The sequence below is a fragment of the Oncorhynchus masou genome, chromosome 22 (genome assembly GCF_036934945.1).
Source record: "Oncorhynchus masou masou isolate Uvic2021 chromosome 22, UVic_Omas_1.1, whole genome shotgun sequence".
Lineage (NCBI taxonomy): Eukaryota > Metazoa > Chordata > Actinopteri > Salmoniformes > Salmonidae > Oncorhynchus > Oncorhynchus masou.
This window is the reverse complement of record NC_088233.1, coordinates 37,689,038-37,716,677: the sequence shown is the minus strand read 5'-3', so window position 1 is coordinate 37,716,677 and position 27,640 is coordinate 37,689,038. Positions and strand designations below refer to the sequence as shown.

Below are 27,640 nucleotides of genomic sequence, written 5' to 3'. Positions count from 1 at the left end.
ATGTTAGTGATTGCTATTTAACAGTCTGATGGCCTTGAGATAGAAGTTGTCTCTCGCTCCCTGCTTTCGGGCCCTGCTTTGATGCACCTGTACTGACCTCGCCTGGATGATAGCGGGGTGAACAGGCAGTGGCTCGGGTGGTTGTTGTCCTTGATGATCTTTATGACCTTCCTGTGACATCGGGTGGTGTAGGTGTCCTGGAGGGCAGGTAGTTTGCCCCCGGTGATGCGTTGTGCAAACCTCACTACCCTCTGGAGAGCCTTACAGTTGTGGGCAGAGCAGTTGCCGTACCAGGCGGTGATACAGCCCGACAGGATGCTCTCAATTGTGCATCTGTAAAAGTTTGTGTGCTTTTGGTGACAAGCCAAATTTCTTCAACCACCTGAGGTCTAGGGTGTCAGCTACACTGTTTGTATTCGGTCATGTTTCCAGTCACCTTGCCCTGATTAAAAGCAGTGGTTCGCGCTTTCAGTTTTGCGCGAATGCTGCCATCAATCAGCGTATTCGTCAATGTTGTTGTTTGGCGCAATGCGGAACATATCCCAGTCCACGTGATCGAAGCAATCTTGAAGCGTGGAATCAGATTAGTCGGACCAGCGTTGAACAGACCTGAGCATGGGAGCTTCCTGTTTTAGTTTCTGTCTATAGGCTGGAAACAACAAAATGGAGTCGTGGTCAGCTTTTCAGAAAGGAGGGTGGGGGAGGGCCTTATATGCGTCGCAGAAGTTAGAATAACAATGATCCAGGGTTTTACCAGCCCTGGTTGCACAATCGATATGCTGATTGAATTTAGGGAGTCTTGTTTTCAGATTAGCCTTGTTAAAATCCCCAGCTACAATGAATGCAGCCTTTGGATATGTGGTTTCCAGTTTACATAGTGTCAAATGAAGTTCATTCAGGGCCATTGATGTGTCTGTTTGGGGGGGAATATATGCGGCTGTGATTATAATCGAAGAGAATTCTCTTGGTAGATAATGCGGTCGACATTTTATTGTGAGTAATTCTAAGTCAGGTGAACAGAAGGACTTGAGATCCTGTATATTGTTATGATCACACCACGTCTCGTTAATCATAAGGCATACCCCCAGCCCTACTTCTTACCAGAAAGATGCTTGTTTCTGTCAGCGCGACGCATGGAAGAAACCAGCTGGCTGTACCGACTCCGATAGCGTGTCTCGAGTGAGCCATGTTTCCGTGAGGCAAAGAACGTTACAGTCTCTTATGTCTCTCTGGAATGCTACCCTTTGAGTGTTAACTGCAACGCTGCTGGGTTTTTCATGCTGCTGGGTTTTTCATGTGGGTATCAAGAATGTTCCACCACCCAACTTGACAACTGTGGGATGCATTGGCGTCAACATGGGCCAGCATCCCTGTGTAGCACTTTTGACACATTGTAGAGTCTATGCCCCAACTATTTGAGGCTTCTGAGGGCAAAAGGGGGTGCAGCTCAATATTAGGAAGGTGTTCCTAATGTGTGTGTACTCAGTGTACATGGGGCTTAGTCTCAAGGTGCAGGGCTGAGTCCCAGGCAGGTAGCCGGCTGGTGATAGGCGTTCCTCAGTCTCTCCTTCCTGGCTCTGATGCACCTGTACCGTCTCTGTCTGCTAGATGGTGGCAGAGTGAACATACCTTAGCTCGGCTGGATGAGGTCTTTAACGCCTTGTTCATAGATTTGTCTAAAGCTTTTGACACTGTAGACCATGCAATACTTTTGGGTAAACTGTCGTCAATAGGACTGGGATTGAATACCTGTCGTTGGTTTCCTGTCACCACTCCGTCAGGCCTCTAACCTGCCATGACTCGGAATTCCTTGAAGATCACTGGTTGGCGACCACTGGTCCAGGGTGTCGGGCAAGATAAGAGGTGATATGGTCCTGAACTAGCCACTCAAAGCACTTTGTGATGACCGAGATGAGTGCTATCGGGCGATAGGTAACTGAACTAAGTGACTTCGCTTGCTTTGGTACAGGAACAATGATGGACATCTTGAATCAAGTGGGAACAGCAAACTGGGATAGAGAGAGGTTGAATATGTCCGTGAACACTCCAGCCAGCTGGTCTGCGCATGCTCTGAGGACGCGGCTTGGGATGCCGTCCAGGAAAGCAGCCTCGTAAAGGTTAACACGCTTGAAATTTCTACTCACATTGACTACAGAGAATGGGAGCCCACAGTCCTCATAAGCATAAACTCTGTTTTCCTCGAAGCAGGCAAAGAAGGTGTTAAGTTTGTGTGTATGTATCTCTCTGCCTTTTAACCTCTTGATACTCCCCATCCCCGATCCGGGATCGTGAATAAAGCCTCAGGCTCATTAGCATAACTCAACGTTAACGATTTCTGAAAATCACAAATAAAATGAAAATAATGCGCCTGCTCTCAAGCTTTTCTTAACAACACTGTCATCTCAGATTTTCAAAATATGCTTTTGAACCATAGAAAATCACTAATTTGTGTAAGAGTATGCTAAGCTAGCTTAGCATTTTGAGTAGCATTTAGCACGCAACATTTTCACAAAAACCAGATAACCAAATAAATAAAATCATTTACCTTTGAAGAGCTTCGGATGTTTTCAATGAGGAGACTCTCAGTTACATAGCAAATGTTCAGTTTTTCCTGAAAGAATCTTTGTGTAGGAGAAATCGCTCCGTTTTGTACATCACATTTGGCTACCGAAACGAACCGAAAATTCAGTCACCAAAACGTCAAACTTTTTCCGAATTAACTCCATAATATCGACCGAAACATGGCAAACGTTGTTTGGAATCAATCCTCAAGGTGTTTTTTCACATATCTCTTCATTGATATGCAGTTCGTGGAAGCCTGCTTTCCCCTCAGAATCGCATGGAAAAATACCAGCAGCTGAAAAAGACGCACCAATTTCGACGGAGGACACCGGGCGGACACCTGGAAAATGTAGTCTCTTATGGTCAATCTTCCAATGATATGCCTACAAATACGTCACAATGCTGCAGACACCTTGGGGAAACGACAGAAAGGGCAGGCTCATTCCTCTCGCATTCACAGCCATATAAGGAGACAATGGAAAACGGAGCCTCAAAAATCCTGCTGGTTTCCAGGTTGCCGTTTCATCTTGGTTTTGCCTGTAGCTCCCGTTCTAGGGCACCCACAGACAATATCTTTGCAGTTCTGGAAAATTCAGTGTTTTCTTCCCAAAGCTATCAATTATATGCATAGTCGAGCATCTTTTTGTGACAAAATATCTTGTTTAAAACGGGAACGTTTTTCATCCAAAAATGAAATAGCGCCCCCAGAGTTTCAAGAGGTTAAAGTTGGAAATTAGTATTTCCAGTATCAAATCTGTGGAAGATTTGAGAAAATGGTAGCGAGAGGAGAACAGCGAGCAGTGTGGTGTGTGGCAGTAGGATGATCTCGGCAGGTGTCCAGGGGCTCCCTGTGTGCAATGTGTGATGAGGTTATTTAAAATGAGGCATCCAGAGAGGTGAGGGTTCAGCCTGAGACATACACTAGCAACTTCCCAGAATCAGAACAGGAAAAAAATGGAAATACTCCATTACTTCAAGAACAGATCAGAACTTGTGGTTTGACACAAGGCGAGCAGTCTTAGCCGCTGAACACCATATTATGTTTGACATTTTTGACAGACTAAAGTTTGACCCAACACTGACCCTCGTTGAATGGTCAGCCATGCTTTGCCTCATTTACTCGTCTGTTTCAGCTGGTAGAGGAACAGGCCTCTGATGAAATAAATTGAACACTCAATTATAAACGTGACCTGTGGAATGCACATGTAATTTAGACTTCGGAGCACTAGTGCCCGTCATAATACATTAAATGGCGTGTGGTTACATCTGTACATCATTGTTTCAAGTCCAGTGCTCTCAGGCTATTATATTTGTATCATTTCTGTGGCACACATCACAAGCAAAGTCAGTTGTATCATTTTACTTTGGCTATTTCAGCCATAGCTGTTGCCGACAGGTAGGGGTGCAAAGGGTCGGATACTAACCAGTAAATTTCTGGTATTTTCCATGGGAAGTTAAGCCAGGGAATTGAGGGAGTTTTGCTTAAATTCATCAAAGAAGTTATTATTTTACAGATGTATGTTGAAAATATTTTTGGGAGATGCGATGGATAATTGGGGATCATTCAATATTCCCTTTTGTTGTTCAGTGAAATCATCCCATGTGAAGAGTCAACTAATTTAATTAAAGTTCAATTCGTAACTAAATAGTTTTTTTATTTCTATTGGAAGGATTTCATCATTTGCAAATATGTCAACTTATGATAAGGTAAAAGGTTTACGTTTCCGTCTCCATATGAAAGGTAAATATATCCTACGCAAAAAAAACATTCAATTTAAATGATATTAATATTAATTTGCATTTATTTCCGTTAATTCCCACGGAAAGTTTTGACCTCTAAATATTCTCCAACAGTGTATAAAATCAAGTACATAGCCATGCAATCTCCATAGACACACATTTGCAGTAGAATGGCCTTACTGAAGAGCTCAGAGCCTTTCAAAGTGGCACCGACATAGGATGGCACTTTTCCAACAAGTCAGTTTGTCAAATTTCTGTCCTGTTAGAGGTGTCCCGGTCTTCTGTAAATGCTGTTATCGTGTTATTGTACGTCACACAAGCTCACAGAACGGGACAGTCGAGTGCTGAAGCGCGTAACATATAACAATCGTCTGCCTCTGGAAGCAACATCAGCGCAAGACCTGTTCGTTGGGAGTTTCATGAAATGGGTTTCCACGGCCGAGCAGCCGCACAGAAGCCTAAGATCACTATGCGCAATGCCAAGCGTCGGCTGGAGTGGTGTAAAGTTCACTGCCATTTTACTCTGGAGCAGCGGAAATGTGTTTTCTGGAGTGATGAATTCCGCTTCACCATCTGGCAGTCCGACGGATAAATCTGGGTTTGGCGGATGCCATGAGAACGCTACCTGCCCCAATGAATAGTGCCAACTAAATGCTACGGCATTCAATTACATTCTAGACGATTCTGTGCTTCCAACTTTGTGACAACAGTTTGGGGAAGGCCCTTTTCTGTTTCAGCATGGCAATCCCCCTGTGCATAAAGCGAGGTCCATGCAGAAATGGTTTGTCGATATCGGTGTGAAAGAACTTGACTGGCCTGCACAGAGCCCTGACTTCAACCCCATCAAACACTTTTGGAATGAATTGGAATGCCAACTGCGAACCAGGCCTAATTGCCCAACATCAGTGCCCGACCTCACTAATGCTCTTGTGGCTGAATGGAAGCCTTCCCAGAAGAAACTTTATATTCATCATCTCCAACTTATGTGAAAATAGTGAGTTTGTCTTGCAGTCAAAAAAATGGACAAGTGTTTCCAATGACAGACAATTAGTAGGCAATGCCTACTCATAATTGGTTAAAATCCCAATGCACACCGATGAGGTCATTGAAAACACTTATCTTCCTCCATCTTTTTTCCACAAAACATAGAAACGTGCCATTTTCAGATATGTTGGGGTGGTGCTGGAGATGATGAATATGAAGTTCAGAAATGTAGACATTTCCCTTTAAAATAAACCCTGTTTAATCTATAAAAAACATTTGTCACAGAAAATAGATGATTTGCAGAATGGATGAGATGGAGGTCATTACCACTCAATAAATTAATAGGGACATTTTAGATATGCTGCAGAATTTTCTATCCCATCAAGGTGTGCCAAGGTTAAAAAAAGGTTGGGAACCACTGCTCTAGGGAGCCAATTTCAGCAACCTGTCTGTCACACCTGTACCTTGTCATCCTCTGACTCACAGGAAGCGAGAGGGGGGAAGACAAGAGAGATTAATTAAGGCCTCAATGACTGGAGATAAGAGGGAAGGTAGGGGGAAATTGGGACAGTGGTAGAAAGAGAATAGTGTCTGCTAAGAGGGGATTGAGATATACTGTAGTTAACAGGGAGCTGTAGCATTGCAGCCCGTCTATAGACAGCCCTCTGGGAGCATACAAAACATATAGAGCCCTCTGTCTGCTCTGGATTGACAGTACTGTCAGAGTCATGGGAGAACTAGTGATCAATGGTGTTGGTGTAATAAGTCCTGTTTTCCCATCTTACACTGCTGTGTGTGTGTGTATGTGTGGGTGGGGGGGTTTGAGAACCAGGACACTTAGGTCAAAGATGAGCTCATGAATAAATAAATTGGCCACAAATAACCAACGGTATTCTGACAGGCCCACAGTGCAGCTACTGTCAATATGTATTGGTGACAGGAGGCACCGTGATTTGGAATTCTGCACAATGTCAATACGGTGCGACACTATTAAAGGCGCCACAAAAATGTCGATGAAAAACATCAACAAAATAAAGTACAAACACCGGGGTCACGCGAAGATACTTCCTACACTCTCTAACTACAAGTCAGTCTGCTGCGTAGGCTATCTGCTGCGTTTCTTGCCCTTTTTAATAATTCATATGACCCTGTGGGAGTAGCCACTGGCAGTAGTTTGACTCGACCTTTCCCAGAAGAGGACTGAGCACTCGGAGTTCTCCATGTTTAAGAGGGCCCAGGCATATCACCAACACCTAACCAGAAACAGAGCTTATGCAAACATTCCCATGGGGATGATTCTAAAACAAGCACACAGTCAGAGCCATGGACAAAAGCACAACATAACAATTAAGTTAACTTCAGCAAAACCAACTGAAGAACAACAAAACTGAAGGGTTGGCTACTGATTATATTCAGCTTATGTCACCAACTGTACTCTACTTACACACCCCGCTAGCTTCATTTGACTTATCTAGGCTTTAATTACACACAGTGTACACCTCTGTGTAAATACAGGGGAGTAATAAACGCTCAGCCTGTGCTGAGAGCGGTCACACCTGAGCGGCAGACAGACTGGCGGTCCCAGTCCAGCCCGCAGTAGAGTAGACCCAAACTACACTGAGCAGCACAGCCAAACTCATCCAAAACAAACAGACCACTCCACTAAGGCACCTGGCATAAGTACTCACTGTACACAGTCATCACTACTCAAGGAAGCCTACCTCTGAGTCAACAACACAGCCGCTGTCCATTCCCTCATTTTCTACACAGTTACACGTAGTGTATGGCAAAGAGCAATGGACAGACAGGATGGTGGGTGCAGTTGTGACCAGTAGATGGCTCTGTTAATTCATTAGTACATACAGGTAACTGCCAAAATAAAGGATACAACATATATTCAAAGCAGGTGCTTCAACATAGGTGTGGTTCCTGAGTTAATTAAGCAGTTAACGTCCCATCATGCTTAGGGTCACGCAAAAGTTGGCATTAATAAAAACTGAACTTGACGCGAGAATGTGCTTTAGACCATCTGTATGCACAGTTTCTAGTGGTTGAAGTATTGAATTGCAAGACAAAAGTGGCGTAGTAGCCTTGTGCAAATGGGGAATATATGATGACACTATTATTCATAACAAACAAAAAAACAGGTAGCTAAATATAATAAGATGAAAAAAGATTGCTGTTAGTGAGAGGAGCGAAAATCGATTTATAACACAACCAATGCAGAATAAATTCCTCATCTTTTCTGGCCATAGTGAGTTCATATTCCCTTAGTAGCCATACAACACCCATATGCATCTGTCAATTAATTGGACCTATTAAACAGGCTATTATAATTCCAGTCTTTGCTCTACGCCTCTGAAAAGGAGAGCAGTTTATAACATGCAGTATAATTTAACAGGTGAACAGACAGATGCGCATGGGTTGATATTTTGCATGGAAGTGCGTTACAACTGTAAGTAGGCCTACTGTAATCCAAGTAGACAATGTTTCAGAATTCACGGGCAGTGCCGTATATTTAGGTTTGGGAAAAAGTCAACGTAAAACATTATTGATTCAAACGTTCTGTTTACAGGTCCACAACAATTTATAATTGTTTTTGTCTTTCAGAAACAGTCAGAGCAAATGTAACTGCAAAAGAAAACATTCTGCCACTCCAGACACACGTCACACATGATGTTGACTCTCACCGACAATAAAGCGAGTAAACCTTTCTTTAGGGACCTTGATGTATTGAGGAGAAATGCTCATTTCATTCCATTTAATTCCCCATCTTTCAGTCAGTTTCAATTAGTTTGTAATTCTTGAAACATTATTTTGGAGCACTCGGCAGCATGAAAAAAACAGTACCTTCATCATCCATTTTTGCAACTTAAAAGTTGCTAAAAGGGTTATAATAACACATCTGTACATCTTTTCCTTTTCCCCTTTTCCTCAGTCCACGTCTAAAACCTGCATCATAAGGGCAACCTGTTATGTATGGCCTTTGGGCAGTCAGTGGAAGTCAGAGCAAAGTCATTCAAGTGTGAGCAGAGACAATAACACTGAACGTAGTGCAGTCCACATTACAACACATTATACAGCACTCTCTCATTATTTCCTGGTGGTACTTTAATGGACTAGTCCTTGAGGTGCTATTCCAAATAATGTGCTGAGAAAACACCTGCTAGGACATATTTCTTTTTACCATTGAGTGCCTTTAGGGTATCTTATGCACATATACTACCTACTGACCTCAGGTAACCCCCACTAAAGGAAGCTAAATGGCATCTCTCAACACAGGTACTTGTCTGCATGAGTGTTTTTGGTTTATTGTTGTGTGTGTGTGTGTGTGTGTGTGTGTGTGTGTGTGTGTGTGTGTGTGTTCAGTGGTTTGTTCTTTGAAAGTTGCAGAGTACTAAGGCGCAGCTTACATGGTGCTGCAGAATTCTATGGCACGTTATTTAAGTGTGAACCACTGGTATCATTAATACTAGTTAGTGCTAGTTTGACCACCAGAGAGCATCTTTGAGAGGCATTTGATAGCCTTCATTAGTGGCTGTACTAGAGAATTTAAAACCTTTTTTGTAAGCACATATAATACGTGTCTGATTTTAAGAAATGTTGCTTAATTCATTTGATTAATATTATGGTGTTTCTATTCCAAGACGCAAAAACGGAAAAACCCTCTGTGCTTCCAATAGGATGGAACGGAAAACATGGCGCTGTACAACGTGACGGTCGGGAGTAGCCTACAATACTGGGCTATTTAGCTAAAGAATCCCCGTGTCGTGCGGGCATGCGGGTGACCAGGGTTCAATTCCCCGATGGGCGGAAGGAGTAGGCTGTCCTTATAAGAATTTGTACTTAACTGATTCCTTATGTGTTATTTCATAGTTGATGTCTTCACTACTATTCTACAATATAGAAAATAGTAAAAATAAAGAAACCCTGGAATGAGTAGGTGTCCAAACTTTTGACTGCTACTTGCTTAATATTACAGTGTTTCTAATCCAAGCAAAACGAAAAACCCTCTGGGTTTCCATTAGGATGGAACTTCAACATGCTCTTTAAATAAGACCTACACCACTTTTACCAGCACATTACTCAACACTAGTGAGACTCATGTCGCCTCCGGTAGGCCTACAGTATATAGACAAATATGACGTGACTCTCCACTAATATTTACACATAGAGGATTGGAGGATTCTAAATTAAAACCAAAAGCCGCCTCATGGGTCTCCCGGTGGTGGCCGGCAAGGGTATAGAACCTGCATCTGTAGCAATGCATTTTGCACTGCGTCACTCAGGAGTCCCCATGCACAAAGTATCAAAATACAGAGGTGTTGGTAAAGGTATATTGTCCTGCTAATAGCCCACAATGGGCTATTATAATACTATACATTGAGTAATGGACAAAATAATATTTATAAAGGCCAAAACATTCATTTCTTTTTATAGAGAAATGCTGGGCCAATTGTGCGCTGTGGGACTCCCAATCACCGTCAGGTGTGATACATAATAATGCTTTTTGTTTTGTCTTTTCTGATGGATTAAACTGAAAATTGCAACCAATCACAGCCGGTTGTGATACAGCCAACCTAACTTAGAAATACATTTCACGATAGAATTCCTCCCCTACCCTCCTTCTAGGCAAGTCTATTGTCCAGCTACCTGCTAATAGCCACAATGGCGCAGTACAACGTGACCATGTGTGTTTGAAAGAGTATTTTCCAGTAAGCAACAATTTGACAACTTTGTTCCAATATCTGTAATTCAGTGATATTTATTCCCAGTTATTCCTAATGATCCATAACTAAATAAACATCTGCATTTTGAAAGAGTAGTTTAATCATAATTTTATTAACTCCAACTAAAATGTAGTTTAAATAACTATGGAACTTCTGAATAGGTCTACAAACCTGACTCAGTTAAACCAGCTCTGGCAGGAGGAATGGGCCAAAATTCACCCAACTTATTGTAACCTGAAGGCTACAATTTAAAGGCAATGTTAACAAATACTAATTGAGTGTTTGTAAACTTCTGACCACTGGGAATGTGATGAAAGAAATAAAAGCTCAAATAAATCACTCTATACTATTATTCTGACATTTCATATTCTTAAAATAAGTGGTGATCCCAACTGACCTAAGACAGGGATTTTTTACTAGGATTCAATGTCAGGAATTGTGAAAAACTGAGTTTAAATGTATTTGACTAAGGTATATGTTCCGTATAACTTCCGACTTCAACTGTATTGTCCTGCTAATAACAGGGTTAATAATATATCTGTGAGAATATCCAAGGGGCTTTTATATAATTCTAAATTAATAATAATCGCTTGGTTTAAAAAACAATATTTTGGAGATGATGGTTTTTAAATAATGTAAAATGATTGAGAAAAAGGCCATTCTTAAACATGGGGTGATACATTGTTACTAATTTGTAAATAAAGCCAGTATGTTATTTAGAATTATTTATTTCCATTTTTAGAGGGAGAGAAACCAAAAACCTACAGACATCTCATGAGGCCAGCATGGGTATTGAACCAGCATCTGTAGCAACACAGCTTGCAATGCTATGCAGTGTCTTAGACCTTTGCGCCACTCAGGTGCTGTACAACATGACTGGTCGGGAGTGGCCTACAGTACTACAGTAAGAGCAAAATAAAAGCATAAAAACCTTAATATAACAACAGTTTTAGTAAGTATTACTGAAGTCGTGCACAATTATAAGTTTCTGTTTAGGTTTATGTCGCCCATTCATTGTCAGTTGGAGACACAGTAGGACCCAAAAGCATAATCAGTGCTCCAACTCCCCTTTAGCACTGGTCTGGAGCAATGAAGTGGTGACGCAGGGTACTGTACTTAACCACAAATTACCTCTAAGTCCGCAGCATAATCGCAAAACTTTTAGTGGAGCAACCACTGTATGTGGTACGGTTACATGGGGACAGGTGCTGCTGTGCTGGCTGCCATAGAGCTGGATGTCCCTGAGGTAAGGAAAGTACAGTAGTGATTAGCAGGTCTCAGATGGGGAGCGAGGGGAGGGGATAGGTGGGGGGTTAAGGGCTATTCTGAGTATATACCATCACACCCCTCCATCCCCTCTGAAATCAGACACGTTGCCTGCCCTTCAGCAGAAGGAAGTAGCGTTCTTGTGTCGTTGACAGTCTACTGTAGTGTCTGTGGACAGGGTGATTAGGAGCAGTCAAAACAGAATTCTCTATTGGTTTGGATGCTGAGCTCCTGGGAGCACGATGAGAATGGATGGAGTAAATAGTGAGACTCTCCAGCTCCCAACAGGGGACAACAAATTGAGACAGTCTGGAACTCTGCCTTAGAAGACAATACTCATGACAAGACTACCAGGAAATTAAACTCTCATTCCGACACACTCGCTCTCACATCCCCAGTAAGGATTATCTACAGTATAACACAATCTCAGACACGCGCGCATGGGTACACACACCCCATACTTACTCACCGATATCTACACCATGAATAACCTCACCATGAATAACTTAACCTCTCTTCAGTAATCAATCAACATGAAAAGGTACATTATTAGTGCCAAGAAGTTAGGGATCTAATAACTTTTAAATTATTGGAATATTACGAGATTTCATTTAGTTCTCAGTCTGCAGCCTAATAAAAAGCTGCCTTAAGATTGGCTCTGTAATTGTGCTGAAAGAGATTAAAATCTGTGTGCAAACATAATTACCCATAAATCCAGTCCATAAAAGCTGACTGAGCATGAACTTGGACAGACTCTGGCCCTCCCGGGTCCCCAGTACAATGGCTACTAGAGTACAGCCAGTCACTCTAAAAGGGTCTTTACATACATGCTACAAATGTACTGCAATGTAAACTTGTGACCTTGTCACGTCTCGACCACTACCTCAGAGGTAACGCACGACACCCGCCCCCCTCTAAACAGAAATGTCTCATTGAGTCAACTCATAATAGCAAAGCAATGATTTGAAACAGCTTTGAGGTTTTACCTGAACTAGTAACAGCCGGATACATTCTGTAAATGTCGCAGTGTTTTGTTTGTTTGTTGCTAGACCACACTGTGACACTAAGGTCCAGGCATGAATCAACTTCCCAGGGAATTATTCATATTTTAAAATTCGCAATTTGCTTTTACCTCATATGACTTGATATTGATCAAATGAAGCCTGTTTTTTTTCTAAGATAACCTTAAACTACCTACCGAATTAAAGTTAAGAGCAACCATCAAAGCTATGGTTCAGCTAAATGTCAGCATTCAGCTACAGCCAGCATGTTTATGTGAAGATATAGAAATGATTCTGTTTCGCTAGCTAACGTTACCTAGCTGTGTAGCCTATATTACAATAATATGTACGACACTATGACAGCGTTACTCTACTTTTATAGTCGTATGGAAGGGGTAAGCATTCATTATCGATATGCTAACATTACTTGATCATGAAGCATGTTGTTAGCGAGTAGGAGTCAGCGGTGTATTGTCAGCTAATTTAGAAAATAAACCCTTTATTTGCCTGCACATGCTTGTGGAATGTTGCATTATTCAAGGGTGTAATATTATTTAAAGGTTTTACTATGGATTGGTTGCATGATTTAATATCGTAATACTGTACTTTTCAAAATAAAAGTTGTCCGATTGCTAAATAGTTTGTGCTAGTGGCCATTATGATAGTTATGGTCAATTTGAGTTGCGGACCAAGAATGTTGTGTTTGTTTTGCTTTTTTTATAATTATTTATTACAAAAAACACAAGGGGTAACATTAAAGCATTAGAACATGAAGGACAAACAATACAGCATCAAGACACTATCAAACATGTATCAGTCTTTCCGCAACAGAGCCATCCTTGTGTGTGAAAATGCGTGTGCATGATAGTGATGAAAAAGTAAACTATGACATATATTTTTCATCATCACAATCTTGTGAATCCCGAACCCTCCAAGATCTCCCCACAGTTCCCCAATAGCTTTCCCTCAACCATTCGAGACCCCTCCCACAGCCCCCCCCCGAAAAAAAATATACAATTAATTCCATTGCCCACCAACAACCAAGAGAATGAACTGAAGAGAAAAAAGGAAAAGACAGAAGAAAACAGCAAACAATGCAAAAAATGTAAAAATAAAAACTAAATTTAAAACAAAGGACATCAAGGAGAACTGAAATCATAACAGCAATGCCTACTTTATATGTTTGTGTGCAGGTCTGGCACTACTGTGTGTTCTTGTATGTGTTTATTTGAATGAGAGTGTGTGTATATGTATATGCATGGGTACAAACACCTGCACGGCATCAGCCTCTGGCAAACCGGCATTAGTTGTAAAAACCCTGCCACCGTGAAATGTAAGGAAAGGATGTAACGTGAATTGAAAAGTAGAAATCTCTTTCGGAACTCTGCTCCTCGACTCTCAACCGAGAGTTGAGGAGCAGCCGCTGCTCCGCTGACCCCAGCCACTGCTCCGCTGACCCCAGCCGCTGTTCTCTTTTACGTGACAGCCATATGCATTATTCCATCCAACATTTCCCCTTTTCTCACAATAATCCTCGTAATAATAACAAAAATAATAATAATAAAATCACTTAATTCAAAAGGACCCCAGGCGTAAACATAAACATCTATAACATCCAAAAATCTAAACAAGAAATGACGTAAGACTGATAGAGTGTGTGAGAGAAAGAGAGCAAGTGAGCAATAGAACAAGAAAGATATTCCAGAGGCCCAAGTGATTATACCTTCTCCTATGGCCCCCCCTTTTGGCAAGAGCTCAGTGTTGAAACAGAGCTCCACTACATAGGCTTATATGTATTGTATGTGATGAGTGATCATTTGTCAAATGTGATGAGCTGTAATTGGCAAGTACTGTACATGCAGCATATTTAGCCATATCTATTGCCTCTCAGGTGATATTAAAGAGTGTGTGGACTTAATGGTTGGGACTTAATAAATGTGTAATACATGTGTTTTTACAGTAACCTACAAGTAGGGACATATGCCTGATGTGGTTATGGTTTGGTTACCTGTGAAGTGGTGCTGGTTGGTGCTGATCCGATTGGCTTGCTGGATGTTGCAGCAAAGGTGGAGCATAGCTAGCATGGTGATGATCATCACCACACTCTGGAGGAGCAGAGTCAGTTCAAACTGCTTCCCTATCCTGTAGGTAGACATTACGGTAACTAATCAAAATTCAGTGTCTGTACAGACAATGCTCAAAAAACATAGTTTTTTTCTATGCATATGTTTAATGTAAACACGATAACCTGCAAACTGCTGTATGTTCCCAAGTCATTTGTTTCAACATGTGAGTGAGCATTCAATAGTTTATTCTGTTCACTTTGAAATCTGTCCCAGTGACCCTTCTCTCCCCTGGCCTCACCAGAAGAAGATGCGTAGGATGTTGGCGATGAGCAGCAGCAGGCAAACACGGGTGGAGAATCCCTCAGTGTTGCTGCTCCTCTGGATCTCCTGGTACTGAGGCACGTAAGGCAGGGCCCCTCCAAACACCATCACACAGGAGGCCAGCCACGACAGTAAGGTCCACGAGCCCTCCATGTCCTCCTCCAGGATGCCCACCTCAATGTCCATCTCTAGCTAGCACCTCACAGACGGCAGCCTGGCCTCAGTCACACCCAGCCCTGTGGAGTGGACAAACAGATACTCCTGATGACCAAGCTTAGAAATAAATAACATGTGTTGTTAGAGAACTTTACCTTCACCCTTTTGTACTCTTAAAAGATGAGTTACCAACAAACTGCACCATCTCCCACTCAGTCAAGACTCAACAACAATGCCAATACACCTCAATATAAAATTATTTCTGGCTAACAACCTTACTGTGATTATCAATTAAAATGGTCAAAAATGACAACAATAGCTCTTAGCAAAGAGACAAGTATTTTGCTAAGACTGTCTGGGTTGATCTGAGTGGGGAGGGGAAAACTGAAAACTAGCCATTATTGGCAGAGAAGTTAGAAACTCTTTCTTATTGGTCTATTAACTAATTTACTGCCTGGTGATTTCACCAAGCAGGCCAAAACTCCAGCCCACCAAAACAGGCTGAAATTTCAGACAGGCTTTTCAAACAGCTCTTACACTAAAGAGGCATTATCATTTTCACGAGGGCGAACATGGTAGAATGGTAGAATTCAGATATGACGTCATTGTTCTAGCACTATCCACTAAGCACTATCCACTTTTTCAACTAAGGAGCGTGATATCGTTCAATGTGCCAATACATCAGCACAATCTACTTCGTTTTTTAAAATTGACAGGATCTGGAAGATAAACTGTAAATCATGTACACTCTGCTAATAATCATATAAAAAATAAAGAGTAACGGAGAGCAATTTACAATACGGCAAAACAAGGTATTTATGGTAAGTGGATGGGGGCTGCCATCATTATGCACCTCCGCTATTTCACAGTATTATTCCAACCTCAGTGTAGAAAGATACATACATACAGTTGAAGTCAGAAGTTTACATACACTTAGGTTGGAGTCATAAAAACTCGTTTTTCAACCACTCCACAAATTTCTTGTTAACAAACTATAGTTATGGCAAGTCGGTTAGGACATCTACTTTGTGCATGACAAGTAATTTTTTAGACAATTGTTTACAGACAGATTATAATTCACTGTATCACAATTCCAGTGGGTCAGAAGTCTACATACACTAAGTTGACTGTGCCTTTAAACAGCTTGGAAAATTCCAGAAAATGTCATGGCTTTAGAAGCTTCTGATAGGCTTTTTGACATAAGTTGAGTCAATTGGTAGGTGGACCTGTGGATGTATTTCAAGGCCTACCTTCAAACTCAGTGCCTCTTTGCTTGAGATCATATGGTAAAATCAAAAGAAATCAGTCAAGACCTTAGAAAAAGAGTAGTAAATATCCACAATTCTGGTTCATCCTTGGGAGCAATTTCCAAAACACCTGAAGGTACCACGTTCATCTGTATAAACAATAGTGCGTAGGTATAAACACCATGGGACCACGCAGCCGTCATACCGCTCAGGAATGACATGCATTACGTCTCCTAGAGATGAACGTACTTTGGCACGAAAAGTGCAAATCAATCCCAGAGCAGCAGCAAAGGACCTTGTGAAGATGCTGGAAGAAACAGGTACAAAACTATCTATATCGACATAACCCGAAAGGCCGCTCAGCAAAGAAGCCACTGCTCCAAAACTGCCATAAAAAAGCCAGACTACGGTTTGCAGCTGCACAAGGGAACAAAGATCGTACTTTTTGGAGAAATGTAATCTGGTCTGATGAAACAAAAATAGAACTGTTTGGCCATAATGACCATCGTTATGTTTGCAGGAAAAAGGGGGAGGCTTGCAAGCCGAAGAACCCCATCCCATCCGTGAAGCACGGAGGTGCCAACATCATGTTGTTGGGGTGCTTTGCTACAGGAGGGACTGGTGCCCTTCACAAAATAGATGGCATCATGAGGTAGGAACATTATATAGATATATTGAAGCAACATCTCAAGACATCAGTCAGGAAGTTAAAGCTTGGTCGCAAATGAGTCTTCCAAATGGACAATGACCACAAGCATACTTCCAAAGTTGTGGCAAAATGGCTTCAGGACAACAAAGTCAAGGTATTGGAGTGGCCATCACAAAGCCCTCACCTCAATCCTACAGAAAATTTGTGGGCAGAACTGAAAAAGCGTGTGTGAGGCCTACAAACCTGACACGGTTACACCAGCTCTGGCAGGAGGAATGGGCCAAAATTCACCCAACTTATTGTGGGAAGCTTGTGGAAGGCTACCGGAAACATTTCACCCAAGTTAAACAATTTCAAGGCAATCCTACCAAATACTAATTGAGTGTATGTAAACTTCTGGCCCACTGGGAATGTGATGAAAGAAATAAAAGCTGAAATAAATCATTCTCTCCTATTATTCTGACATTTCACATTCTTAAAATAAAGTGGTGATCCTAATTGACCTAAAACAGGGATTTTTACTAGGATTAAATGTCAGGAATTGTGAAAACTGAGTTTAAATGTATTTGTCTAAGGTGTATGTAAACTTCCGACTTCAACTGTACATTCACTACCAGTCAAAAGTTTTAGAACACCTACTCATTCAAGGGCTTTTCTTTATTTTTTTACTATTTAATACATTGTAGAATAACAGTGAAGACATCAAAACTATGAAATAACACATATGGATTCATGTCGTAACCCCCCAAAAAAGTGCTATTCAAATCAAAACATTTTGTATTCTTCAAAGTAGCCACCCTTTGCCTTGACAGCACTGCACACTATTGGCATTCTCTCAACCAGCTTCGTGAGGAATGCTTTTCCAACAGTCTCAAAGGAGTTCCCACATATGCTGAGCACTTGTTGGCTGCTTTTCCTTCACTCTGTGGCAAAAAGAAAAGAAAATCCCCGTAATGAGTGGGTATGTGTCAAAAGTTTGGACAGGTACTGTATATAACACACGAAAATAACCTTTTTGATTGCACTGGACCTTTAAAACATGAGTCAACTTGCCACCCACACCCATTCTCTCACACCCTGATCTGAATGAAGGATATCCCAAAAAGCCCTCTGGCATATTACTAATGTCGCAAACCTGTAAAGAAACCAAGGTTTTCCTCTAAGCAACACTGCTATATCATAACCCTGAAGACAGACCCTCTGACACGTTCTGCCTTTCCTCTCTTTGCTGGAACACAGAACTGCTGCTAAAGGGTTTAATGCTTTGAGAATGCAAATATTTCCAGAACAGTCCATGAGCTGTTACTATTGTCCTTCCATTTTACAGTTAACATTACTACTATACATACCACTACACTTGAGTTGCCTTTTCCATTGAGAGCATTCGATAGATAATGCTCTCTCTTACTAGTCTCCTCTACATAAAATGCAGCACGTTGTCTTAATATTTGCAGAAGCCAAATATGGAGCCCTCTTAAATATAATGTATACAGAACTGTCAGTATTTACATTGGATAAACAATTATTTGTTTTGTTTTAAAGTCTTCCCTCTCTTTGGCCCAATCTCTCAAATGACTTTTGAGAGGGTCGAGAAAACAAAAGTCCACCTTTTTCCCTAGGAAACCAGAGGAAGAATATTGAAACAACAAAATGTCACTTCTACATCTTCATTGCTTGCTATTAGGCGTTTTAGGCTGGGTTCCTGTGTAGCACTTTGTGACATTGGCTGATGTAAAAAGGGCTTTATAAATACATTCGATTGACCACCCTTTCTGTACAAAGAGCTCTTTTTAGGGTGTGCTGAAGAAAATATGGCTGTTGAACTGTTCTGAGCAATGTAGACCACAAGGCCCATATTGATGCAATGTACTGTCCCCACAGAGTGACTGATCGAGACATCTAGAGCATAAACAGAGATACTTAATTACATTAACACGTCCGTTACTCTGCATAACTCAGCTCTACTAAGTGTCTAAGTATGACATGATTTCTACCAGATCATGTCATACTTCCAGGATTCCTCTCAATGAAACATTCAGTCGGGGGACGGCAGGCAAAAGGAAGAAGGAACTGGGAATACAGAAAGAGTGGGTGACATTTCACAGGCAATATATACTTTGGTGACATTCAAAGTCTGTCGGGGAAAATCTACATTTTGTAATTTCGTATCGAGCAGCATGTGAAACGTGAGTGTGTAACAGCTCCGAGTCATTAAAATTGAGCAAAAGGTCACAAGTTGAATGTTCTTTGCTTACTTTTTCAGTTGAACATTAAGCTACAGCGAATAACTGATAGACTATCCAATAATACCCAAAAGAAAATGATCCAGTATTTTCTTTACCATGTGATTTTACGCTACAGAGTTTAGGTGTGCTTTCATTCAATGTCTTTGTCATAATAGGATACCTGTATTTGGAAGACTTGGGGGAAAACACTTATGTAAGCAAAGCATGTAGGGGTTGGGCTTCAACATGCCTCAACGTACAGGTTAATTATCATATACCTACCTAGTTGCATGAAAAATTCCAAATATTCTAGTGCCTGTACTACCCAAAATCTGAACTTTTTGTACAAGTGAAGAAACCAGATTTTGTCTTGAGGAATAAAGACATCACCCAGCAATGGATTCCCTCATTTCAATTTAAATCCCTTTGGATTGACTAAACACCTGGCAGAAACTGTCCTTGAGATAATATTCCCGGGGCAATGTAGTAAGTAATCTGTACATCGACAGGATAATAAACTGGTAACACGGTGAAAGAAAAAATTACCAAAGAATACAAGACCATAGAAACATATATAATTGCAGCGTGCGCGCCGATAGACGGCCATCGACAGTTTCGCTAGGAGGAAATTGATGTACATTGTGTACACTAAGAAAACGTGCACATTTTCCTTTAGGTTTTAGGCAGCTGGCCTACCTGCATGGTCGGTTACGCGTACGGTCTTCGAATATCCTGAACAATGACTCAGTAACATAGAAAGTGAGAAAAAAAAACTTTCTATTTACTTCAAATATACTGCGGTTGCAGGCGTTGTTCCACTGAACATACCTCTTCCATTTACGCGCAGATTTATTGACAACTCCTCAGTCATGCGCTCCAACCTGTTCATAGACAAATTAGATATACCGTATACAGTATACTGTCTTCACAATTTGACTTCAACCAACGCAACTATTGGCTATGGGAAAACATCTATGGGAGTCACTGCATGACACAATGATGATTCGTTTCTCAAATATGGTGTCTTTATTATTGTCACATTACAATGCAGTTCACAGTGTTCTGAGTCCAACCTCTAGTTTTAATGTGTACACACGTGAAAGGCACGGGATTATAATCAGTGTGGCCAGGTTATGAAGGTCTGCATACCAAAAAAACCTCAATGTTCCACAATCCTCCATTCCGTCAGTTTCCTGCTTCAGTGTTCTCGCGAGACAACGTGTTTTGCATCTAGAGCTGCTAGTTGGGAAAGGGATCCTGAATTTATTTCAACCAAAGCTATTTTTAGCTAGTTAGAGTTCATTGTACACCACTTCATAACACAAGTATCGTTCACAGGAAAAACATGGCAGAAACCGATCCAAAGTCAGTTCAGGACCTTACTAATGTGGTGAGTTTATTACAATGACAGTGTGGCTAGATAGCCAAATTAGATTGCTAACACCATTCAACCAGGCATGGAATGGATATTTGTCAATGTGCATTAGCCAATGATTTCAATAGCCTGTAGCCAATACATTGGATCGTATGAAACATCTCGGGAGTAGTGAATCGAACTCTACAACGATCAGCAAAATAGCTCATCACCACCAATGGCTCCTACTGCTGTAGCTTCATCTTCCATGATCATTCTGCATAGCTTGCTAGCTAGTGTAAACAAACTGATTACAAAACGACCAATTTGTATGTGCTTTGAATCATGCTAAATAAAGTTCGACCAAATGATTCTGCATTGACCCCAAACCAGCCTTGCAGTATAGGCTAATTTGCCTTTTGGACCATCTTCATAAATTGCATTCAAGAATGGTCACATTTGGTCATTGAATACCGGTAATTAGATATAACATCAGCCTGTTTTATGTTGATACTGCTCTCTAAACTGTGCCCTCATGTTGTTAGGTCCAGACGCTGCTGCAACAGATGCAGGACAAGTTCCAGACCATGTCTGACCAGATCATCGGGAGAAATATCCTTCCAGACATCTTTCACTCAGAACTGTCATTTCAGTTATGAGCAAAATGCACTGATCAGGAAGGGGACAGCAGCATCCCCCACATATTTAGGAAACTTGGTATGGGCCTCGATCTTTCAAATCATAAGGCCCATTTATAAATAGGGGTGTCATACAGTCACACCCCCATTATATTGCCAAACAACTAACTGTCTTTACTCCCTTTTGATGTTGTTTTTTTTACATAGACTAAATCGTCAAATATTTCTGGTAGCATACATTACAGCACAGAATGAAATGGTAATAACATAGTATAGTAGCGCATAGGAGGAATACATTAGATATATGTCTTACCAGTTGTAGTCTGGGGAATATCTGTGGGTGGTCATCATTCATGTTATTATGGAGGGAAATTCCAGCCAGCACAGCCCACTGGTCGGTGTTATCCAAAGGTCTATTATGGGCCGGCCCATTGTCTTCCTCAACCATGTTCACTCGATGAGATGAGCACCCGCATTGATGACCTGGAGAAGAACATTGCCGACCTCATGACCCAGGCGGGCGTGGAGGAGATAGAAGGGGTGAAAGAACCACAGATGAAAGAAGGGCAAGGGTCATGAAGGTAATTTGACAGCATCTTAATACATGTTTTCTATTTCTGTATGTTGCAATAAATTATCATTAGTACTCACCTTCTGGCACGCATCGCTGTATCCAAGTCAATAGTAGTCCTTGAAAAATTAGGATTTTAGGTGAAAGAAAATATCTATAATTTAAGCTGTGTAAATATCCTGGCTGGCAAACATTGGTATTTACCATTTAGAAAATGTCTTATGGTTAGTATTTACATGCCTAAATTAAATTATAGTTTAGGCCTACCTTTTGATGCCACTACAATTTAAGTTGATCAAATGTGTAATTGATGGACAACTGTTTAGTTATAAGTCATTTCAAAATGAATTATTCAGAATCTCTGAACTTCCTTTGACTTGAATTGATGGAAAGTGTTTCGTAGGTCTATAGGTAGATGATTGCAGTTAGGAACCGTAAAAAAATTGCTGTCATTTTACCAAATGAATTCCCGTCTGGAAAAGTTAATGCATCTCTCCCATACAGTAGATAAGTGTATGCTCAACCAACTAAAAAAAACAGTGTCAATTACAGGTTGCCAAGTAACAAGATGTCAAGGATTTTCTCCAGGAGTAGCACACCTTTCCACTGTAACCATTAATTATTTTGATTTGGCGTGTTGTAAAGTTATTTTTTTATATTGACTATTGCAATAAAAGTAACAGTTCTTATGTAGTGACTTGAAGATTTATTTGAAAATGTGTATTTCCCTAAGAACTTTTCAGCCCTATGAGTAATGGTTGATTGAAGTATACAGAAGGCAAGCCAGTGATAAACAGCACTCTGTGCCAAGTAGAATGCATTCCAAATTCAACTGACTTTGGTTTGTATTAATAACTTTAATAGAGCAATCTTAAACCAGTCTCATTCTTAGGAAATACATCAACATATTAGTTTCTTGTTTGCTTGTTTTAAAAAACAGCCTGAATGCCCTGAACCTATCTTTAGGCGGCTCAGAGAAACGTGCCTTCATGTGTGCATCAGGATAGTGTCGCATTAGAGCAGAGTTCCCTAACTGGTGCCCCATAGGCCAAATTTGGCCCCCAAGTTAGATTTCATACTGTTGGACATAAGACAAAAAAAAACAGCAAATCAACTCCAACAAATCTGTTCCAAAGTATTCCCACACACAATATAGAGATGTGATCGTTTACAAATGTTACCAAATATTTTATCTGCAGGTCAATTTGAAGTCTACAAATTATTTTTAAGTATGGTCAGGGGGCCAAGAACATCCGCTCAAGAATATATATATATATAAATAAACAAAAATAAACGGCCCGCGGCTAAATCTACACTGAACAAAAATATAAGACGCCACATGTAGTGTTGGTCCCATGTTCCATGAGCTGAAACAAAAGATCACAGAAATGTTCCATATGCACAAAAAAAAAACGTATTTCTCTCAAAATCTGAGCACAAATTTAGTTACATCCCTGTTAGTGAGCATTTCTCCTTTGCCAAGATAACCATCCACCTGACAGGTGTGGCATATCAAGAAGCTGATTAAACAGCTGCATCTTGTGCTGGGGACAATAAATGGCCTCTAGAATGTGCAGTTTTGTCACTACACAATGCCACAGATGTCTCAAATTGGGTTATGGTATGAACAGGAATACGCTACGGACAGAGAACAATTGCATTTTATCCATGGCAATTTGAATGCGCAGAGATACCATGACGAAATCCTGAGGCTCATTGTCCTGCCATTTATCAGTCACCATCACCTCATGTTTCAGCATGATGAGGCACGGCTCCATGTCACAAGGATCTATACACAATTCCTGGAAGCTGAAAATGTCCCAGTTCCTACATACTCACCAGAAATGTCACCCATAGATCATGTTTGGGATGCTCTGGATCAACGTGTACGACAGCGTGTTCCAGTTTCTGAAGGAGATGTGTCGTGCTCCATGAGCCATTCCTTTTTTAAAGGTATCTGTATTCCGTCATGTGAAATCCATAGATTAGGGCCTAATGAAGTTTTCAATTTACTGATTTCCTTATATTAACTGTAACTCAGTAAAATCTTTGAAATGGTTGCATTTATATTTTTGTTCAGTATAGTTGCTGATCCCTGCACTAGAGGTCATCTTGACTAAACAACAATCAGACCCTTACACTTTCAATTCCTGACTCTTTACATTGCACACCAAGTCACACCTGACATCACTCCATCCACATGGCCCTATGACTGGTGATCTCATCCATTCATGATCTTCAGTGAGACATGCTAAAGGCAGAGGAGATGACATGCAAAAAAATACAGAAGAGGCTTTGCCATTCTTTTCTTAAGAAACTTTATTAAATGTTTATAAAAGGAAACATTATCCATACATTCCATAAGATCATCTTGGTTTACCATTAACAATAGTAAACTTTTTTTTTTAAAGTACCAACAGCAATACAACAATTAAACTTGGAAAAATCTTGCTGTGAAGTGGTGTGAAAAATTCAAGGATTCTGTTGTTCAACACATGGGCAGTTAAAACCAAAGGATAAAACCTGCCTCCCAGTCTTTACATTTAGGTAGAACTAAAGGGTAGAGGCTGACTTAGAATATAAAATCTGCCTCGGTCATGTCAACAGCCCAGGCAAATTTATCCCTCTGAGATTTATTATAAATTTTGTCCAGGGGCACCTGCATGTTCTTACACCTATGGTGAGGGCAAAACATAAGAAAATAATGCACAACATTAATAACTGGATAATAATGTATGTTGTAAATTCATGTGAATACATCATTTAGGTGTCAGATGCACATAGTGTCATATTTCAGACCTGTGTGTGTGTGTGTGTGTGTGTGTGTGTATGCACCCTCACCAGGCCACGCTAATGCGCGGGTCCAGGTAGTTGAGTTTGGAGGTGCCCAGTGCGATCTGCTTGTTCTCCTCTCGGTTTGTGGCCTGAACCTCCATCTTCATAAGCTGCTCCTCACAGCGCTGCACAGCCTTCTTCTTACGCTCCACCACCCTGAACACACACAGGAGTTCAGTCTGAACATTGTCTGCCCTGTTGAGCAATAATATTCCCTGTCTGTTTGCTGCCAGTAAGGACAACTCACGCCTGCAGCTTGCTGTCTGAACTGTGAGCTTTGACCTCCTTCTTGGCCAGCTTCAGCTCACTCTTGGCCAGGGCCAACTGCTCCCTCCTGCCATCAATCTGGAAGTGGTGTATGAAGAGAGAGGGCAGACTGAAGTAAACATTGAGCTAAAATAGGACACGACAACATCACCATCATATCATCCCTCGGTTTATCTATGTATCAAGTATCTGTTGATCCCCCTCACCTTGGACTGGAGGTTGGCCATAGACTGATCGAAGGTCTTTGGCGGCACCCGCTGGTGGTTACACAGAACTGCAACAGCTCGGTTGGCCCTGTTGTAGGAGAGCAGCTTCTCTGCCAGGTTGTCTTTCACTGTGTAGCAACAGGGGAACAAAGGACTATGAATGTTGGTGGTGAGTAGAGTTAATACCTTAGCTCATTGGAAATACATAAGCTCACTGGTCATTACAAGTGGATGGCTTAATTAATTCAAGCAATATATACAGAGCAGGAGGCAGGAAGCCCTCTTGTCCATGGTTGGTCTATCAAACTTTTAATGTGCAGAGAGGGGTGAGCGAATGTTTGATGACCAGACCACCAGGGAGCACTCCATTTCCTTTCTGTACCTCCAGAGACCCTCCCCCTGGCCAATGTACTCTTCCCCAACACAGCTCTTAGTCACTTGCACCTGCTTGCCTTTGAACACATGCACATGTCTAATTTAATTAGGAGGTTGCTACCCACACTGAACAGATTTAATCTCAGTAGCCATCCAGAGAGAAACATCCCACCATGAGAGGGGAAAGAGGGGAGGGAGATACTGGGCCCCAGCGAAACATAGGGACTAACAATGTAATAACTAAGCACGCTGAGAGAATCTCAGCCAACATACTGCTCGCAGGGACACTAACACTGAGTGAACACAGAACCTGCTGGGACCGAGATACACAACAGTGTTCTAAAGGAATGAGTCACTGCTGAAATTAACAGACAGGGCATGAGATGCAGCTCCATAGCGGGGTCTTGCAAGAGTTCTAAACACAGCCATTGCATTCAGACATTTGAACAGGTTGATGGACATGTCTGGTAAAGAAATGCTATAAAAATAAATAAATAAAAAACAGGTGCACCTGTAAGGATGGCATGTAAATGTATGTGTGGTGTTTGGGGGACGTACTATTGGACAGCTGTTGGAGCTGCTCCTGCAGGGTGATGGAGGCGTTGAAAGTCCTGAATACCTTAGCAGTCAGGCCAGGCAGCAGGGATGACAGGTGCTTATTCAACAAGCACGTCTGGAGGGAGGAGACACACATACGCAAGAATCGAGGATTGGATCGAGACAGGTGTGAAAAAGTATGTCCAGAAACACTAGATGGCAGTATAGTCCTGATGTTTGAACTCAGTCTTCCATAAAAGGCCCAGAGTAGTAGTCAAAAACATGATTTCCCTGTTTTATATATTTTCCCTCACTGAGGTTGGAATAATACCATGAAATTGTGAAATAATGCCCTTTTAGTGTCACAACTATGAATAGACAGGCTGAAATTCCAGCCTGTCTGTGGTATGGCGTTTAATTAGTTAATTAATAGACCAATAAGAAAGAGGGTTCCAAACCTCTGCCAATAACCGCTAGTTCAGTTTTCCACTCCGACAGTCCCTGTCCAAATCTAGCTTGAAAGATTGCTATTTTCTAAAGATGATGTTTCTTTTTGACCATTTTAATTGAAAACAATCACATAAAGGTACTGAATTGTTACCCTGAAATTATTTGATATCAAATTATTATTATTTTTAAATCTGCATTGGACCTTTAACAAAAAAAGGAAGAAAATGAAAAATACTGTCTCTGCATTATCATCATTCAGAATAAGGATTAAAAGGGCCATCATATTACTTTCCTCTGACTTAAATAGTTAGATCTGCCTAAAAGACAAGACATTTCCATTAACTGCACCACCACACAGTAAGGCTCTCCTCACCAATAACAGGGTGGCAAGTAGCCTAACGGTTAAGAGCGTTGGGCCAGTAACCGAAAGGTTGCTTGTTCGAATCATTGAAAAAAAGCCTTGAGCAAGGCACTTGACCCCAATTGCTCCTGTAAGTTGCTCTTGATAGACACTTCTGGTAAACAAAAAAAATATATATAAAATAACAAAATATCCATTGGAGGCTAAGAGCAGAGGTCTACAGCTGTAATGACACCCAGTACACACAATCACATGGGTGTCACATGGGTGTGTGTATAGACGATGAATTAACTAAAGCAATCCACGTGAGATCCTAGAGCACGACAGTGTTGTGGAGTAAGGGTGATGCTGGTATAATGAACATCTCAAACCGCAGACAGACCTGGGTCACTCAGGACACACCCATCGCTCCCTTCCCCTCATACAGGGAGGCTGCTGGATAGAACCCTCATACCCCTCCACCCATTCCTCACCCACTGGGGGAGCCCAAAACCCAGGATGCCATCAAACACACACATCTGCATTCTTAATTCGTCCTTAATTGTCTTCCTGCCCTTGCAGAGACTATAATGACACTGGCTGTGAATATGGGGGTCAAATGTTGTCCTGTACATGCTGGTGTCATGACAGTGGTTAGGTGTTACACTAACAGCAGGAGCTTCTCTCTTACCTGTTCTCACACTGAGTTTTTGTGTGTGTGTGTGTGTGTGTGTGTGTGTATACAGACAGGTGTGATCTGCTATCTGTGAGCATCCAGGTGTGTAGTGATATTGACCCCTGACAGAAGTCTTGACAGAGGCGATGGATGGAGGGGAGACGTATCAGACCACATCCATCTGGCCTTCACTGATACCATGGCTCTGGACTGCAGAGACCTCAGCCTAGCCTTGTGGTCAGCTACTTTCTGGTTGTGTTATGTTCTCCCTGAACCTGCTCTGACTGCCAGAGATAAAGGGTCAAGAATGCCATGGAGAAGGTATGAACAGCAGGACTGGTACATCACAAGGGTTTGAGAAGCTGCTGATGGTGGGATGCTAACATATAAACTCCATATTACACACTCCCTAGTCCTCAGCCTGAATATATTGACGTTTTAGTC

At 41.4% G+C, this 27,640-nt stretch overlaps 3 protein-coding genes across 5 annotated transcripts in view; 1 reads left to right on the top strand and 2 right to left on the bottom strand.

Annotated features, from left to right (window-relative positions):
- Nucleotides 1-20,014, bottom strand: part of si:dkey-246g23.2 (solute carrier family 66 member 2) — a 71,846-nt gene extending 51,832 nt beyond the window's left edge. Inside the window, exons 1-3 of one of the 3 annotated variants that reach the window (XM_064930077.1) lie at nucleotides 19,644-20,014; nucleotides 14,648-14,906; nucleotides 14,292-14,425 (exon numbers count right to left, since the gene is read on the bottom strand). In XM_064930077.1, the coding sequence (XP_064786149.1) occupies nucleotides 14,292-14,425; nucleotides 14,648-14,856 (343 nt within the window). In that variant the 5' untranslated portion in view covers nucleotides 14,857-14,906; nucleotides 19,644-20,014. The remainder of the gene's footprint in view (nucleotides 1-14,291; nucleotides 14,426-14,647; nucleotides 14,907-19,643) is intronic. The other 2 variants (XM_064930079.1, XM_064930078.1) reach the window with 2 other exon arrangements.
- A 139-nt stretch (nucleotides 20,015-20,153) lies between these two features.
- Nucleotides 20,154-22,203, top strand: hsbp1b (heat shock factor binding protein 1b). Its single transcript, XM_064928946.1, has 4 exons — nucleotides 20,154-20,337; nucleotides 20,847-20,913; nucleotides 21,394-21,520; nucleotides 22,063-22,203. The coding sequence occupies exons 1-3, from the start codon at nucleotides 20,293-20,295 to the stop codon at nucleotides 21,516-21,518; spliced, it is 237 nt and encodes a 78-aa protein (XP_064785018.1). The 5' UTR covers nucleotides 20,154-20,292; the 3' UTR covers nucleotides 21,519-21,520; nucleotides 22,063-22,203.
- Nucleotides 22,204-23,827: 1,624 nt separating this feature from the next.
- Nucleotides 23,828-27,640, bottom strand: part of zgc:173742 (DNA topoisomerase I, mitochondrial) — a 33,278-nt gene continuing 29,465 nt past the window's right edge. Inside the window, exons 16-20 of the mRNA XM_064930074.1 lie at nucleotides 25,752-25,866; nucleotides 24,819-24,946; nucleotides 24,593-24,690; nucleotides 24,352-24,501; nucleotides 23,828-24,185 (exon numbers count right to left, since the gene is read on the bottom strand). Of these exons, the coding sequence (XP_064786146.1) occupies nucleotides 24,083-24,185; nucleotides 24,352-24,501; nucleotides 24,593-24,690; nucleotides 24,819-24,946; nucleotides 25,752-25,866 (594 nt within the window). The 3' untranslated portion in view covers nucleotides 23,828-24,082. The remainder of the gene's footprint in view (nucleotides 24,186-24,351; nucleotides 24,502-24,592; nucleotides 24,691-24,818; nucleotides 24,947-25,751; nucleotides 25,867-27,640) is intronic.

Coding starts and splice junctions, on each gene's coding strand:
- hsbp1b (XM_064928946.1), top strand. CDS start 20,293: ATGGCAGAAACCGATCCAAAGTCAGTTCAGGACCTTACTAATGTG. Junction 20,338..20,846: donor TTCAGGACCTTACTAATGTG/GTGAGTTTATTA, acceptor TCATGTTGTTAG/GTCCAGACGCTGCTGCAACA. Junction 20,914..21,393: donor TGACCAGATCATCGGGAGAA/ATATCCTTCCAG, acceptor AACCATGTTCAC/TCGATGAGATGAGCACCCGC.